This window comes from Salvelinus namaycush, chromosome 36, assembly GCF_016432855.1.
Source record: "Salvelinus namaycush isolate Seneca chromosome 36, SaNama_1.0, whole genome shotgun sequence".
Classification (NCBI taxonomy): domain Eukaryota; kingdom Metazoa; phylum Chordata; class Actinopteri; order Salmoniformes; family Salmonidae; genus Salvelinus; species Salvelinus namaycush.
Window position 1 is genome coordinate 26,340,715 of NC_052342.1, and position 18,871 is coordinate 26,359,585.

Sequence of the window (18,871 nt, forward strand, 5' to 3'; positions counted from 1 at the left end):
AGTCCATTACTTTAAGACATGAAGGTCAGAAAATGCGGAACTTTGAACCTTCAAGTGAAGTCTCAAAAACCAAGCGCTATGATGAAACTGGCTCTCGAGGATCACCACAGGAAAGGAAGACACACTGTAGTTACCTCTGCTGCAATGAGTAGACCTGTGGGAACCTGTCATTTGGTCTCAGTCCAAATTTTTGGTTTGAGGCGCCGACTAGGTTAACGGATGTTCTCCGCATGTGGTGTTCCCACCGTGAAGCGTGATGGTGTGGGGCTGCTTTGTTGGTGACACTGTCAGTGATTTATATAGAATTCAAGGCACACTTAACCAGCATGGCTACCACAGCATTTTATATTACCTTGATTTAACCAAGTAGGCCAGCAACAAGTTCTCATTTACAACCGTGCCCTGGCCAAGGTAAAGCAAAGCAGTGTGACAAAAACAACAGCTACACATGGGATAAACAAACATACAGTCAACACAATAGAAACATATATGTACAGTGTGTGCAAATGAAGTAAGATTAGAGAGGTAAGGCAATAAATAGGCCATTGTGGTGAAATAATTAAAATGTAATATTAACACTGGATTGATGTGCAGATGATGTGCAAGTAGAGATACTGGGGTGCAAAAGAGCAACAACAAATAATATGGAGATGAGGTAGTTGGATGGGCTATTTACAGATGGGCTGTGTACAGGTGCAGTGCACGGTAAGCTGCTCTGACAGCTGATCCTTAGAGCGTTGGACTTGGACCGAAAGGCTGCAAGTTCGAATCCCAAAGCTAACAAGCTAAAAATCTGTTGTTCTGCCACTGAACAAGGCAGTTAACACACTGTTCCTAGGGAGTCATTGAAAATAAGAACTTGTTTTTAAATATTGTTTAAAATACTCTCCCTGTCCTAAGGGTAAAAAATGACCCACCTTCGCTAAACCCCTAAAATAAAGCAGCTTAATTGATTTTTAAACTCCAAATCTATTTTGCATAAAGAAACATTTGGGTTTTACCTCTTCACATTGCAGAAAGACTGAATTTAATCAGTGGACACCTCTCGTTTTTTTTTTACAACAGACCTGTTATAATTGTTTTCTTTACCAAAGTAGAGGTTTATTATTATTATTGCTAAAGGTACTGCGTAGGTGTAAACATATTTTTTTTAGCAAGAGATAGCACTTGTATAGCCTAAGAAAGTAGCAGAAATGTGCAGAAAGTAGTTTTGAAAAAATTATTTTATTTAAAACTTCTTGCGACTACAGGGGGTGCTGTTCCGAATTAGCATTTTGTCGTCTCCAAATTAAACTGCCTAGTACTCAATTCTTGCTCGTACAATATGCATATTATTAATTATATTGGATAGAAAACACCTTCTAGTTTCATACAACGTTGAAATGATGTCTGTGGGTGACCCAGAACTCTTTCTACAGCGAAATCCATGACAGACAGTGAAAGGTCTGAGAGCGAAGCTCTGGTTTCAGATCAGTTTTTAAGGTCTCTGTCTATCCTATGGAACGACACGAACTGCACCCGCCTTCCCCTGGATGTCAGTAACCAATGAGAAGTGGAATGGGCCTTCTCCGTAGCTCTCAGAGGTTATAAAAGACCAAGGAGTGAGAGTAGCCCCCCTTTCGACGCTCGCCCTTACGCAGGAAGGGACCTCCGGACGCCATTTTCACAGGCTCGGTTATCAACTTGAAATGTATCCGTCTGTAATTTAATTCGATATAGGACTTAGAAACATCATAAGGTAGTTAATTTAAACCGTTTTATAGCAATTTATATCCGTTTAGTGCGATTTTGAGGAATTTCTTTGTTGTGCACTCTGAAACTTTGGACACGTTTTGGGGTCCCGTTCGATCGTTAGTGGATATTTCGAAGGACAGAGGACATCTATCGACCAAAAGACGTTTATAACATAGAAAGGATACATTGCCCAAGAATATGATGGAAGAACAGCTCAAAGTAAGCAATATTTAATATGATAAATTGTTGTTCTGTCGAAATATTTTAAACGCATATTTCGCCATTTTGTTTGGTATAGCTTCACTTGGCGAACCCTGTATTGAAAAGTAAGGATAATTTTACAAATGTAAATCAGCGGTTGCATTAAGAACTAATTTGTCTTTCGATTCCTGTCAACCCTGTATTTTTTAGTCAAGTATATGATTAGCTTTCAATTAAACTAGATCACTCTGATAGATGACGTCAGACATATTGAGGCTTGATTTCCTAGTATTTTTATTGTGTAACCACGGTTTTGTATGGCTAAATATGCACCTTTTCGAACAAACTGTATATGTATGTTGTAAAATGATGTTACAGGAGTGTCATCGGAAGAATTCTGAGAAGGTTAGTGAAAAAATTAATATCTTTTGGCGGTGATTACGTTATAGCGCTCTTTGGCTGGAATCGATGCTCTGGTAACGTTTGCACATGTAGTATGCTAACTTATCGATTTATTGTGTTTTCGCTGAAAAACGCTTAGAAAATCTGAAATATGGTCTGAAATCACAAGAACTGGGTCTTTCCATTGCTATGCTTTGTCTATTTTTATGAAATGTTTTATGATGAGTAAATTGGTCATACACGTTGCTCTATCTAGTAATTCTAGTCGATTTGTGATGGTCGGTGCAATTGTAAACTGTGATTTCTACCTGAAATATGCACTTTTTTCTAACAAAAACTATCCTATACCATGAATATGTTATCAGACTGTCATCTGATGGTTTTTTTTATAGGTTATTGGCTATCAATATCTTAGTTGAGCCGAATTGGTGATAGCACCTGAAGGAGTAAGAAACTGATGGAGTTAGAATAGTGGTGTATTTTGCTAACGTGTTTAGCTAATAGATTTACATATTTTGTCTTCCCTGTAAAACATTTTAAAAATCTGAAATGGTGGCTTTATTCACAAGATCTGTATCTTTCATCTGGTGTCTTGGACTTGTGATTTAATGATATTTAGATGCTACTATCTACTTGTGAAGCTATGCTAGCTATGCTAATCAGTGTGTGGGGGGTGGGGGGTGATCCCGGATACGGGGTTGAGGTTCGGTAAAGGTTAAGGGAAACAAGTCTTGAACTTTTTTGGCAACATAGTGATATATTCTTATATACTGTACAATGAGGAATTCAACTAAAAAATACTAGTCTCCTCCCATTTTTTTAACTATTGCCCACACCCACAAGGTGTTTAACCTGTTTGGGCTCAAGGGGCAGTATTGAGTAGCCAGATAAAAGGTGCCCATTTCAAAAAGGCCTCGTACTCAATTCTTGCTTGTACAATATGCATATTATTATTACTATTGGATAGAAAACACTCTCTAGTTTCTAAAACCGTTTGAATTATTTCTCTGAGTGAAACAGAACTCCTTCTGCAGCACTTTTCCTGTCAGGGAGTGAGATTTCAGAAATCCAGGTCCCTGTTCTGAGATCAGTTTATAAGTCCCCATGCAAGCTATGAGGGTACATGCACTGCATACGCCTTCCTCTAGATGTCAGTAAGCGGTGAGACTTTGAATGGAGTCGATTGCGCAATCAGGGACCTTATATTAGACCGTGGAACAGGAAGTACCGTTCTTTTCAACAGTGCGCTTGACGCATGAAGACATCAGAATGGCGTCCTGCAAACGCTTTCGTTTTAGTATTTCTATATCTCCGGTCATGTTTTTATTCGTTATAGGTGTTAAAGACATCATAAGGTAGTTAATTTAAACCGACTTATAGCAGTTTATAGCAGTTTATTGCGATTTTCTGGGATTTCTTTGCCATGCGCTTTCACGAGTTGGACACCACTCCAGTTGGCGGCTAACGTTTAGCGGCTAATTCGACCGGACAAGAGGACATCTTTCAACCCAAAGACGATTGTTTTGAAGAAAGGACACCTTGCCCAAGATTCTGATGGAAGCTCAGCTAATAGTAAGCAGTCTTTATGCTGATAATTCATTGTTCTGTTGAAAAATGTCAAATGCATGAAACGCCATTGCTTGCAGTGTAGCATTGTGTTATCGCAGCCTGTATTGCGCAGTAAGGTTAATTTAAAAAATTTAATTCGGCGATTGCATTAAGAACTAATTTGTCTTTCGATTGCTGTCCAACCTGTATTTTTTTAGTCAAGTTTATAAATAGTTTTCGATAAGACTAGGTGGCTTTCCAAGATGGCGCCGGACAGATTGCTTGACGTTATGGACACTGTTCTCATTGTATAAGCACAATTTGTGCCGCTAAATATGCACATTTTCGAACAAACTCTATATGTATTGTGTAATATGATGTTACAGGACTGTCATCTGAAGAATTCTGAGAAGGTTAGTGAAACAATTAATATATTTTGGTGGTTTATACGTTATAGCTATTTTTGCCTTGAATCAATGCTGTTGTTATGTTTGCTATTGTGCTAAGCTAATATAACGCTATATTGTGTTTTCGCTGTAAAACACTTGATAAATCGGAAATATTGTCTGGAATCACAAGATGCCTGTCTTTCAATTGCTGTACACTATGTATTTTTCAGAAATGTTTTATGATGAGTATTTAGTTATTTGGCGTTGGTGTCTGTAATTTTTCTGTCTGCTTTCGGTGCAATTTCTGACTGTAGCTGCAATGTAAACTATGATTTATACCTGAAATATGCACATTTTTCTAACAAAACATATGCTATACAATAAATATGTTATCAGACTGTCATCTGATGAGGTTGTTTCTTGGTTAGTGGCTATTTATATCTTTATTTGGTCGAATTTGTGATAGCTACTGATGTAGTAAAAAACGGATGGAGTAAAAATAGTGGTGTCTTTTGCTAACGTGGTTAGCTAATAGATTTACATATTGTGTCTTCCCTGTAAAACATTTTAAAAATCGGACATGTTGGCTTGATTCACAAGATGTGTACCTTTCATCTGGTGTCTTGGACTTGTTAATGTGTGAAAGTTAAATATTTAAAAAAAATATATTTTGAATTTCGCGCCCTGCACTTTGAGCTGGCTGTTGTCATAAGTGTACCGGTGTCGGGCTTGCAGCCCAAACAGGTTAAACAACAACAATAAATAAGAATAAAATAGGATAATAGATACAAAACAAAAATGCGAACAACATAAATCAATCAACTCTATTTAGCATGTAGCACAGTATGCAAGTGTGTGCATGGACTTTGCAGTTGTATTTCTCACATGTGCAGCACATAGTATTTGTTTTACAGTCCCTCTTTGGGGTCAGAATTGGAATTTCCTCCTCTTGCCTGCCCCAGCTGCAGCCTCAGGTGGATCAGGACAAGATTCAGCCCACTGAACAGCTTTCACAAGCGCTGCAGAGGCTGTTAGGAGGAACTCCCTTCTTTGAATTTGTGGGGTTACAAGTGCCTTTCCCAGCTGCTCCAGGAAAAACTTCCTCTTGTTACGCTCATCAGAAATCCAGGTACGGTTGATCTTGTTCCATATAACGAAGGCATTGTAGGGGACACATCAATGATGTTATGGAAGATGACCATGGGCCAGCGGGCAGTCATCCTCCTGCAGCTGTCAGTTCCAATCATTTTGTCCAGGTTGTCCACGCCTCCTTTGCTGTGGTTTTAGTCTAGGATGATGGCTGGCTTCCTGTCCTTTTGATCACTGATCTCAGCTGCTTTGGGCAGTTTGCTGAAGAGGACCACATTCTTGTTCCTCTTTGGTAGGTAAGAAACTAGAATGGGGGTGGGGGTGAAGGCAAACGTTGATGAGAAGGCCTCTCTCCCCCTTGTTGCGAGGAGTGCAGGGTGGAGCTCAGGCCTGTTCTTTCTAACTGCGCCAACCATGCTGATCTTCCTCTCCAGGAGCTAGTGGCTGAGTTCATAAGAGGTGAAGAAATTGTCACATGTGACATTGTGCCCCCTCAGTCCATCTGTCACATCAAGCACAACCCGCATCCCCTGGTTCTTCTCCGGGCCTCCACTGGTCGGCTTCCCCGTGTAGACTTGCATCTTCCGAGCGTAGCTGGATTGTGCGTCACAGGCCACCCATATCTTGATGCAATACTTTGCCGACTTGCTGGGCATATTCTGCCAGAAAGGACAGCGACCTTTTGACAAAGAGATTACTATCAGCAATTAGTATCAGTGTCACAGAAAACAGTCACAGAAATCAATGATATTACAACAATACATAATACAATTATTTGTACACTGGTGGTGTACAGCTTTCATGGAAATATGAACAAAGGCGATGTTACACTTTTTCTAATGTTGGGGTCACTCTAGGAAAAGTAATCACATTTCAAGTAGAAAAAATTCATTTAGTGGGGTTTTCTCTACTGTTTAAAGGGATATTGTGAGATTTTGGCAATTTAGCCGTCTTTCTTTAGTTTGAAGGAAGTTTTTAAATTAACTACTGCAGCTTCAGCACAATTATTAACTCTGAGAGCAGATCCCAAAGACTTCTAGTCATTGCGCTGACGCTAGTTAGCGATCGCTGGAAAAACTACCTTCAAAGTCCTTCATATTTCATGCAGAGACAAAATCTGACTCTGGGTTAGAAGAAAAAGGTTGTAATTGCCAAAATATTGCACTATCCCTTTAAGGAGGAAATGGCATCGGTTCCAATCCAAGTGCCATTTATCAAACTCCAGGCGGTGCTATGGTCAGATGACATGAAAATAGAGCTCTTTAGTCATGAACTTCAGCGGTGGTTTTGGTGTGGAAAAACAGAAGCATGTGCAGAGAAGTACCTCATACCTACAGTAAAATATGGTTCTGCATCTTTCACGTTTATGAAGCTTTTTTGCTTCCCTGGTTCTGTGGCCCTTTTTAAGCTCAACGGCATCATAAACTTGGTACCAAGTACAAGGACATTATAGCCCCAAAAAAACTAGTTCTCTCTGCCGGGATGCTGACATTGGCTGCAAGTGGATCTTCAAGCAAGACAATAACCCCCAAGCACACATCAAAATCCACAATGAAATGGTTAAATGACCACAAAATCAATATGTTGCAATGTCCATCTCAGTCTCCGGACAGAAAGGACGCCTGTATCTTTGTAGTGACTGGGTGTATTGATACACCATCCAATGTGTAATTAATACCATTCTCAAAGGGATATTCAATGTCTGCTTTTTTTTATTTTACCCATCTTTCAATAGGTGCCCTTGGTTGCAAGGCATTGGAAAACTCCCTGGTCATTGTGGTTGAATCTGTGTTTGAAATGCATTGCTCGACTGAGGGACCTTACAGATAATTATATGTGTGGGGTACAGAGATGAGGTAGTCATTCAAAAATCATGTCAAACATTATTATTGAACACAGAGTGAGTCCATGCAACTTATAATGTGACTTGATAAGAACATCTTTACTCCTGAACTTGTTTAGGTTTGACATAACAAAGAGGTTGAATACTTATTGACTCAAGACTTTTCAGCTTTTCATTTTGCTTTTATCATCAAGCTGCAAATTTAGAGTGAAAATGATTTTCCCCAAATGAGAAACTCACGCGCTGCAAATATATTCCAGTTAGGCTCTACACCCATTGTAAAGAGGATTAATGGGCTTCATTTTAACAAGTTATTTGGCCACTTTAGTTGTGATACAAACCTTATCAAAACATATGGTGCGGCAGGGTAGCCTAGTGTTAGAGTGTTGGACTAGTAACCGAAAGGTTGCAAGATTGAATCCCCGAGCTGACAAGGTACAAATCTGTCGTTCTGCCTCTGAACCCACTGTTCCTAGATCGTCATTGAAAATAAGAATTTGTTCTTAGCTGACTTACCTAGTTAAATAAAGGTAAAATAAAACATATAGGCCTATGGGCTCAGCTACATGAGGTGTGGCACTATGATTTGAAAAAGTGGCCCAAAAAAAGGTATGTGCTGTTTCTTGAATTCCACTGGGCATCATTCACAACTGATGGGCTAATATTGTCACCCATCAGACTATTCTTGATTTAATCTTGTCTTTAAATGTACTAAATGTGTGCAATTTGTTTTGATTTAGAATGGACAATTATCATGCATCTGTCTCGAAACAGGGGCCATAATGTTTTATTCCAGCCCAGGTGAATTTAGATTTTGGCTAGATGGGGTTCATTGTATGTGCAAAGTTTTACGCTGATCCAATGAACCATTTCATTTCTGTTCAAAATGTTGTATCAACACTGCCCAAATGTGCCTAATTTGTTAATGAACATTATCTGACTTATTAAACATTATCTGACTAGGCACAATTTATATTTTGGCTGCTAGATTGCAGCAGTGTATTAGCAAAGTTTTGCATTTCTATTCAAAATGTTGTATAAAGCCTACCCAAATGTGCCTAATTGGTCAATATATACATTTTCAAGTAGATAACTGTACACTCTCCTCAAACAATAGCATGGCATTTTTTCACTGTAACATCTACTGTAAATTGGACAGTGCAGTTTGATTAACAAGAAGTTAAGATTTCTGCCCGAAAAAGACATGTCTATGTCCTGGGAAATGTTCTTGTTACTTACAACCTCAGGCTAATCACATTAGCGCACGTTAGCTCAACCATCCCGCAGGAGGGACACCGATCCCGAGGTGAACTGAATTGGAGAATTTAGTATGTGTGTGTGTTTGTGTGTGTGTGCGCTCGCTCGCTCGCTCGTGCTAGTGTGAGATCCTAGACCCATTATAACCCCACCACTATTCCACTACTTGGCCCAATCTGATCCTAGACCCATTATAACCTCACCACTATTCCACTACATGACCCTATCTGATCCTATACCCATTATAACCTCACCACTATTCCACTACTTTGCCCAATCTGATCCTACAGCAGGCCGGCAGCCTGGGAGAACGGGACACTATCGTTCATCACACCTTGTAACTCTTCTGCTGTAAAATCTCATAACCCAAGGAGTTCTCTGCAGCTACCACCACAACATCTATTTTCTGTGATTTGTGTTCCATTTCTGCATCACAGTTGATAACCATGGCTATGAATGCTAAGAAACCTTACTGAAACACATGTTATTCCTATCACTCTCTATTGGCCTCGGCATACTCACAGGGAGCCTCTCAGGATCCCTCTAAACTGGACCCATCTTCCTCTACGACTCTCTTCACTGCCTATGAAGGTTCCTTCAGAGAAAATGACTCAAGTAAAGGTGAAAGTCACCCAGTAAAATATTACTTGAGTAAAGGTTTAAAATTATTCGGTTTTAAATATACTGAAGTATCAACATTAAATTGAATTGATCAAATTTACTTAAGTATCAAAAGTAAAAGGATACATATTTTCAAATTCCTTACATGAAGCAAACCAGACGGCACCATTTTCTTGTTTTTTAAAATATAATTACGCATAGCCAAGGGCATACTCCAACACTCAGTCACAATTTACAAACAAAGCATTTGTATTTAGTGAGTCTGCCAGGTCAGAGGCAGCAGGGATGACCATGGACGTTCTCTTGATAAGTGGGTGAATTGGACCATTTTTCTGTCCTGCTAATCATTCAAAATGTAACGAGTACTTTTGGGTGTCAGGGAAAATGTATGGAGTAGAAAGTACATTCTTTTCTTTAGGAATGTAGTGAAGTGAAAGTTGTCAAAAATATAAATAGTAAAGTAAAGATACCCCCAAAAACGACTTAAGTAGTACTTGAAAGTATTTCTCCTTAAGTGCTTTACACCACTAACTAATGGCCCGACAACAGGATCTCTTGTTGGGTTAATGAGGCAACTAGTCACACCTGTGACAGGTCCTTTAAAAGGAGAGGTGGAAGAGGTAGACCATAACTCACAGACAACAGAGAGACACCCAGTGAATCCCTTGGAAGAGTGCAGAAGGTGAGAGTGCATCATTATTTAATCAACTATCTGCATCTCAAATGGTACCTAAATGTTATTTGCCCCTTGTCAAACGTAGTACAATATATAGTTGTGCCTTTTTGTGGAGCGGCCCCCTGAATTTAAGCGCATAGACTAATCCGTACCTTTGCAGTAAATGGGTAGTGTCTGACAATATCTGTAATGCTTCCCTTTCCCTATGTAGTTCATTGTAGGCCCTCGTCAAAGGTTGTTCACTACATAAGGAATGAGGAGCCATTTGGGAAGGATACATATTCCTGTGTGCCAGGCTAATCTATTGTATGTGGTTGAAGAAATGATACCTGAGTTTTGGCAGAAGACTAGTAGCACCGTGTTGCCCATACTCGCTTCTTGGGGTCCTCAGTACTGGGTTTAGAAAATGCTGCTTAAGTTTTGTACCTTACAGTGGGTTTCCTTAACCTCTCCTCTAGTACCCACAGCCATTCCAGATTTAAAATGCTCAACTAATCTTACACTCTTTCTCTCTCAGGAGACGATTACCATGGCGACATTGACCATCATTCTGCTTGTCAGCACAGCTTTTGCTCTGGGAGGTAAGCGTGACATACCTCACACTTACTCACCTACATTTTAATAAAAACATTTGTTGGTGTTGCTCTGTCCTACTTCACACACATGTAGGTGTTAATACGCAGGTGTGATTTGGAAATGTGTTTCTATTCATAACCGGTTCTCCATGGGACACCCTCTGAGAGGTCAGCCATTATCAACCTTGACACTGGAGAAATGAAGGTTGTGCCTTGCTGAAGGGCACATAGACGGATATATCAACTAGTCAGCTCACTGATTTGAACTACTGGCCCAACTCTCAAACAGCAGGCTACCTGCCACTCCTCTAGTTCCAGAGATGTATATTGGTGTCTAGATGCGGGACTGAGGTATTCTGATATGAACGGTTTGTTTGATTATATTGTCTAGCAACTAACAGGAAATAACACTGATACAATTTCCAGTCTTAGTTTCATCAGCTCTTCTACGAAACTGGAATTTGACTCTACAGGCCTTTTAAACAAGTAGCAGAACTTCAATATTTAGACAGGAAGTACCTAGGTTGCATCTGAAATGGAACCCTATTCCGTATAAACTACTTCTGAATAGGGCACATAGTGGACGCACCCCAAGATTCCAGAATGTATGTCCAGAAATGTATATTGTCCTGCAATGTTATGGTCACATTACAATGTATGTTACCTGTGTCCAGATGCTATGATACGACCCAAGACCCCATGTGAGGATGCTAGAGATGCCGCTTTAAATGGCTCAATTGGAGCCTACGTCCCCACGTGTGACTACAATGGCCAATACACCCCTGAGCAATGTTGGGGATCTACAGGTTAACACGGCCGCACAAAATTCTCAATTCAGTTTAATGTGACACTTCAATGTGTATATATTGTATATGCAACATGTCTTTCTGGTAGGTCACTGTTGGTGTGTGACCAGTACTGGACAGAAGGTCCCGGGTAGTGATACTCCACCAGGCACTGCTAGCAACTGCTAGCAACTGTTCCACCAAGGTGCATGTATATACATACTCATTCACTAAATGTTACTACTTTGCAGCTGATTATTGATGATGTTTTTTGTATAATTGTAGGTGAAAGGCGTTGGAATGAAGACGTTGAAAAGACGAACAGTTGTCTTTACTGTACTACAGGAACTGATTCGCATGGAGAAATCCTGATATTAAACTGTTGATTTACTTACTTCCTTGTTGGTGTGATATGTTGAACAATGTATCTGAACTGGTCCATTTCTGGGAAGTGGAGGAAGGAGTAGGACTGTTATGGTGACTGTATTACCACCACACCGGCAGTTACAGGACATGAAGGCAGTCAAATTCCACGTGACCATTTAGTAATTGAGCTTCTCCAAGCTCTGATGCTGCTGATGGTCATTAGTAGTCTTCTACCACACTTGCTAACTGCCTGGTACTCAGCACTCTATTGTCCCTCTAATCACTCTGACATCAAAGCAAATCTAAATCACTTCATGAGCTCATGTTGCACAACATTTCTATAACCTATGCAATTGTGTGAAAACAGCCTGATGGCTTCTATTAAAAAGAGGAGGATCCCAATAGCTTCTACAGGCTAGATCTACTATAGTTACAGAACCAGTCCCAAATGAACACACCTACTCATACCAGGGTTTTATTTTCTATGTTGTAGAACAGTGAAGACAGCTATGAAATAACACCTATGGCATCATGTCTTAAACAAATCAAAAAGTAGCTACCCTTTACCTTGACAGCTTTTTACAAACTCGGCATTCTCTCAACTAGATGAGGTAGTCACCTGGAATGCATTTCAGTTAACAGGTGTGCTTGTGGAATTTCTATCCTCAATGTGTTTGAGCAGATCAGTTGTGTTGTGACAAGGTAGGGGTGGTATACTAAGTCCTACATGTTAAATGTCAAGTCCATATTATGGCATGAACAGCTCAAATAAGCAAAGAGAAACAGTCCATTACTTTAAGACATGAAGGTCAGAAAATGCGGAACTTTGAACCTTCAAGTGAAGTCTCAAAAACCAAGCGCTATGATGAAACTGGCTCTCGAGGATCACCACAGGAAAGGAAGACACACTGTAGTTACCTCTGCTGCAATGAGTAGACCTGTGGGAACCTGTCATTTGGTCTTAGTCCAAATTTTTGGTTTGAGGCGCCGACTAGGTGAACGGATGTTCTCCGCATGTGGTGTTCCCACCGTGAAGCATGGAGGTGTGATGGTGTGGGGCTGCTTTGTTGGTGACACTGTCAGTGATTTATTTAGAATTCAAGGCACACTTAACCAGCATGGCTACCACAGCATTTTATATTACCTTGATTTAACCAAGTAGGCCAGTAACAAGTTCTCATTTACAACCGTGCCCTGGCCAAGGTAAAGCAAAGCAGTGTGACAAAAACAACAGCTACACATGGGATAAACAAACATACAGTCAACACAATAGAAACATCTATGTACAGTGTGTGCAAATGAACTAAGATTAGAGAGGTAAGGCAATAAATAGGCCATTGTGGTGAAATAATTAAAATGTAATATTAACACTGGATTGATAGATGTGCAGATGATGTGCAAGTAGAGATACTGGGGTGCAAAAGAGCAACAAATAATATGGAGATGAGGTAGTTGGATGGGCTATTTACAGAGGGGCTGTGTACAGGTGCAGTGCACGGTAAGCTGCTCTGACAGCTGATCCTTAGAGCGTTGGACTTGGACCGAAAGGCTGAAAGTTTGAATCCCAAGGCTAACAAGGTAAAAATCTGTTGTTCTGCCACTGAACAAGGCAGTTAACTTCTTTGGGCTGCAAGCCCGAAGCCGGGCGCAATATGACAACAGCCACTTCAAGTGCAGGGCGCGAAATTCAAAATATATTTTTTAGAAATATTTAACTTTCACACATTAACAAGACCAATACAGCATATGAAAGATAAACATCTTGTGAATCCAGCCAACATGTCCGATTTTAAAATGTTTTACAGCGAAAACACCACGTATATTTATGTTAGCTCACCACCAAATACAAAAAAGGACAGACATTTTTCACAGCACAGGTAGCATGCACAAAACCAACCTAACTAACCAAGAACCAACCAAACTAACCAAGAAACAACTTCATCAGATGACAGTCTTATAACATGTTATTCAATAAATCTATGTTTAGTTCGAAAAATGTGCATATTTGAGCTATAAATCAGTTTTACATTGCAGCTACCATCACAGCTACCGTCAGAAATAGCACCGAAGCAGCCAGAGTAATTACAGACACCAACGTCAAATACCTAAATACTCATCATAAAAGATTTCTGAAAAATACATGGTGTACAGCAAATGAAAGACAGGCATCTTGTGATTCCAGCCAATATTTCCGATTTCTTAAGCGTTTTACAGCGAAAACACAATATAGCATTATATTAGCTTACCACAATAGCCAGAAACACAAGCCATTTACCAGCAGCGAAAGTTAGCGATCGTAACAAACCAGCAAAAGATATATAATTTTTGACTAACCTTGATAAGCTTCATCAGATGACAGTCCTATAACATCAGGTTATACATACACTTATGTTTTGTTCGAAAATGTGCATATTTAGAGCTGAAATCAGTGGTTATACATTGTGCTAACGTAGCATCTTTTTCCCACAACGTCCGGATATTTTTCTGACACTCACATATTCTGACCAAATAACTATTCATAAACATTACTAAAAAATACATGTTGTATAGGAAATGATAGATACACTAGTTCTTAATGCAATCGCCGTGTTAGAATTCTAAAAATAACTTCATTACGACATGCAGTTTACGTTATGGCGAGAGCGTGCCCAAAATCTGGGCGCAAACTACTAGTTCACATGTTCGACAGATATATGAAATAGCATCATAAAATGGGTCCTACTTTTGATGATCTTCCATCAGAATGTTGTACAAGGGGTCCTTTGTCCAGAACAATCGTTGTTTGGATTTAGAATGTCCTCTTCTCCAGTCAATTAGCACGGAAAGCTAGCAAAGTGGCGCGAAGCTCTCCTTCCTGAACATACGCAGACAAAGCAACACGCCTAACGTCCCGAAAAAATTTCAATAATCTAATAAAACTATATTGAAAAAACATACTTTACGATGATATTGTCACATGTATCAAATAAAATCAAAGCCGGAGATATTAGTCGTCTATAACGAGAGCTTTACAGAAGGCAATACCAGGTCACTTCTCGCGCGCTCCAGAAAACAGGAAATTGGGGTCACGTCATGCCATGAGCTTTTATTCGACCTCAGATGATGTTATACACTCCATTTCTTCTCTCACTGCCTGTTGACATCTAGTGGAAGGCGTATGAAGTGCATGTATACTAATAAATATCAAGCACATTTATAGGCAGGCCCTAGAACAGAGCATGGATTTCAGATTTTCCACTTCCTGTCAGGAAGTTTGCTGCAAAATGAGTTCTGTTTTACTCACAGATATAATTCAAAAACGGTTTTAGAAACTAGAGAGTGTTTTCTATCCAATAGTAATAATAATATGCATATTGTACGAGCAAGAATTGAGTACGAGGCCGTTTGAAATGGGCACCTTTTATCCAGGCTACTCAATACTGCCCCTGCAGCCCAAAGAGGTTAACCCACTGTTCCTAGGGAGTCATTGAAAATAAGAACTTGTTTTTAACTATTGTTTAAAATACTCTCCCTGTCCTAAGGGTAAAAAATGACCCACCTTCGCTAAACCCCTAAAATAAAGCAGCTTAATTGATTTTTAAACTCCAAATCTATTTTGCATAAAGAAACATCTGGGTTTTACCTCTTCACATTGCAGAAAGACTGCATTTAATCAGTGGACACCTCTCGTTTCTTTTTTACAACAGACCTGTTATAATTGTTTTCTTTACCAAAGTAGAGGTTTATTATTATTATTGCTAAAGGTACTGCGTAGGTGTAAACATATTTTTGTTAGCAAGAGATAGCACTTGTATAGCCTAAGAAAGTAGCAGAAATGTGCAGAAAGTAGTTTTGAAAAAAATATTTTATTTAAGCGAAACAAGTCTTGAACTTTTTTGGCAACATAGTGATATATTCTTATATACTGTACAATGAGGAATTCAACTACAAAATACTAGTCTCCTCCCATTTTTTTAACTATTGCCCACACCCACAAGGTGTTTAAACAACAACAATAAATAAGAATAAAATAGGATAATAGATACAAAACAAAAATGCAAACAACATAAATCAATCAACTCTATTTAGCATGTAGCACAGTATGCAAGTGTGTGCATGGACTTTGCAGTTGTATTTCTCACATGTGCAGCACATAGTATTTGTTTTACAGTCCCTCTTTGGGGGCAGAATTGGAATTTCCTCCTCTTGCCTGCCCCAGCTGCAGCCTCAGGTGGATCAGGACAAGATTCAGCCCACTGAACAGCTTTCACAAGCGCTGCAGAGGCTGTTAGGAGGAACTCCCTTCTTTGAATTTGTGGGGTTACAAGTGCCTTTCCCAGCTGCTCCAGGAAAAACTTCCTCTTGTTACTCTCATCAGGCATCCAGGTACGGTTGATCTTGTTCCATATAACGAAGGCATTGTAGGGGACACATCAATGATGTTATGGAAGATGACCATGGGCCAGCGGGCAGTCATCCTCCTGCAGCTGTCAGTTCCAATCATTTTGTCCAGGTTGTCCACGCCTCCTTTGCTGTGGTTTTAGTCTAGGATGATGGCTGGCTTCCTGTCCTTTTGATCACTGATCTCAGCTGCTTTGGGCAGTTTGCTGAAGAGGACCACATTCTTGTTCCTCTTTGGTAGGTAAGAAACTAGAATGGGGGTGGGGGTGAAGGCAAACGTTGATGAGAAGGCCTCTCTCCCCCTTGTTGCGAGGAGTGCAGGGTGGAGCTCAGGCCTGTTCTTTCTAACTGCGCCAACCATGCTGATCTTCCTCTCCAGGAGCTAGTGGCTGAGTTCATAAGAGGTGAAGAAATTGTCACATGTGACATTGTGCCCCCTCAGTCCATCTGTCACATCAAGCACAACCCGCATCCCCTGGTTCTTCTCCGGGCCTCCACTGGTCGGCTTCCCCGTGTAGACTTGCATCTTCCGAGCGTAGCTGGATTGTGCGTCACAGGCCACCCATATCTTGATGCAATACTTTGCCGACTTGCTGGGCATATTCTGCCAGAAAGGACAGCGACCTTTTGACAAAGAGATTACTATCAGCAATTAGTATCAGTGTCACAGAAAACAGTCACAGAAATCAATGATATTACAACAATACATAATACAATTATTTGTACACTGGTGGTGTACAGCTTTCATGGAAATATGAACAAAGGCGATGTTACACTTTTTCTAATGTTGGGGTCACTCTAGGAAAAGTAATCACATTTCAAGTAGAAAAAATTCATTTAGTGGGGTTTTCTCTACTGTTTAAAGGGATATTGTGAGATTTTGGCAATTTAGCCGTCTTTCTTTAGTTTGAAGGAAGTTTTTAAATTAACTACTGCAGCTTCAGCACAATTATTAACTCTGAGAGCAGATCCCAAAGACTTCTAGTCATTGCGCTGACGCTAGTTAGCGATCGCTGGAAAAACTACCTTCAAAGTCCTTCATATTTCATGCAGAGACAAAATCTGACTCTGGGTTAGAAGAAAAAGGTTGTAATTGCCAAAATATTGCACTATCCCTTTAAGGAGGAAATGGCATCGGTTCCAATCCAAGTGCCATTTATCAAACTCCAGGCGGTGCTATGGTCAGATGACATGAAAATAGAGCTCTTTAGTCATGAACTTCAGCGGTGGTTTTGGTGTGGAAAAACAGAAGCATGTGCAGAGAAGTACCTCATACCTACAGTAAAATATGGTTCTGCATCTTTCACGTTTATGAAGCTTTTTTGCTTCCCTGGTTCTGTGGCCCTTTTTAAGCTCAACGGCATCATAAACTTGGTACCAAGTACAAGGACATTATAGCCCCAAAAAAACTAGTTCTCTCTGCCGGGATGCTGACATTGGCTGCAAGTGGATCTTCAAGCAAGACAATAACCCCCAAGCACACATCAAAATCCACAATGAAATGGTTAAATGACCACAAAATCAATATGTTGCAATGTCCATCTCAGTCTCCGGACAGAAAGGACGCCTGTATCTTTGTAGTGACTGGGTGTATTGATACACCATCCAATGTGTAATTAATACCATTCTCAAAGGGATATTCAATGTCTGCTTTTTTTTATTTTACCCATCTTTCAATAGGTGCCCTTGGTTGCAAGGCATTGGAAAACTCCCTGGTCATTGTGGTTGAATCTGTGTTTGAAATGCATTGCTCGACTGAGGGACCTTACAGATAATTATATGTGTGGGGTACAGAGATGAGGTAGTCATTCAAAAATCATGTCAAACATTATTATTGAACACAGAGTGAGTCCATGCAACTTATAATGTGACTTGATAAGAACATCTTTACTCCTGAACTTGTTTAGGTTTGACATAACAAAGAGGTTGAATACTTATTGACTCAAGACTTTTCAGCTTTTCATTTTGCTTTTATCATCAAGCTGCAAATTTAGAGTGAAAATGATTTTCCCCAAATGAGAAACTCACGCGCTGCAAATATATTCCAGTTAGGCTCTACACCCATTGTAAAGAGGATTAATGGGCTTCATTTTAACAAGTTATTTGGCCACTTTAGTTGTGATACAAACCTTATCAAAACATATGGTGCGGCAGGGTAGCCTAGTGTTAGAGTGTTGGACTAGTAACCGAAAGGTTGCAAGATTGAATCCCCGAGCTGACAAGGTACAAATCTGTCGTTCTGCCTCTGAACCCACTGTTCCTAGATCGTCATTGAAAATAAGAATTTGTTCTTAGCTGACTTACCTAGTTAAATAAAGGTAAAATAAAACATATAGGCCTATGGGCTCAGCTACATGAGGTGTGGCACTATGATTTGAAAAAGTGGCCCAAAAAAAGGTATGTGCTGTTTCTTGAATTCCACTGGGCATCATTCACAACTGATGGGCTAATATTGTCACCCATCAGACTATTCTTGATTTAATCTTGTCTTTAAATGTACTAAATGTGTGCAATTTGTTTTGATTTAGAATGGACAATTATCATGCATCTGTCTCGAAACAGGGGCCATAATGTTTTATTCCAGCCCAGGTGAATTTAGATTTTGGCTAGATGGGGTTCATTGTATGTGCAAAGTTTTACGCTGATCCAATGAACCATTTCATTTCTGTTCAAAATGTTGTATCAACACTGCCCAAATGTGCCTAATTTGTTAATGAACATTATCTGACTTATTAAACATTATCTGACTAGGCACAATTTATATTTTGGCTGCTAGATTGCAGCAGTGTATTAGCAAAGTTTTGCATTTCTATTCAAAATGTTGTATAAAGCCTACCCAAATGTGCCTAATTGGTCAATATATACATTTTCAAGTAGATAACTGTACACTCTCCTCAAACAATAGCATGGCATTTTTTCACTGTAACATCTACTGTAAATTGGACAGTGCAGTTTGATTAACAAGAAGTTAAGATTTCTGCCCGAAAAAGACATGTCTATGTCCT

At 39.7% G+C, this 18,871-nt stretch overlaps 2 protein-coding genes across 2 annotated transcripts in view; both read left to right on the plus strand.

The window, feature by feature from the left end:
• Positions 1-18,871, plus strand: part of LOC120030524 (thyroglobulin-like) — a 133,018-nt gene that overhangs the window by 56,231 nt on the left and 57,916 nt on the right. The gene's annotated exons all lie outside the window — the stretch shown is intronic.
• LOC120030703 (equistatin-like) lies at positions 10,290-11,309 on the plus strand. The gene is made up of 3 exons (XM_038976154.1): positions 10,290-10,341; positions 11,010-11,141; positions 11,230-11,309. The coding sequence occupies exons 1-3, from the start codon at positions 10,290-10,292 to the stop codon at positions 11,307-11,309; spliced, it is 264 nt and encodes an 87-aa protein (XP_038832082.1).

Excerpts from the sequence above, each read along its gene's own strand:
- LOC120030703 (XM_038976154.1), top strand. The coding sequence starts at position 10,290 with ATGGCGACATTGACCATCATTCTGCTTGTCAGCACAGCTTTTGCTCTG. Across the intron at positions 10,342-11,009 it reads CACAGCTTTTGCTCTGGGAG|ATGCTATGATACGACCCAAG; the intron begins GTAAGCGTGACA and ends ACCTGTGTCCAG. Across the intron at positions 11,142-11,229 it reads GCAATGTTGGGGATCTACAG|GTCACTGTTGGTGTGTGACC; the intron begins GTTAACACGGCC and ends TCTTTCTGGTAG.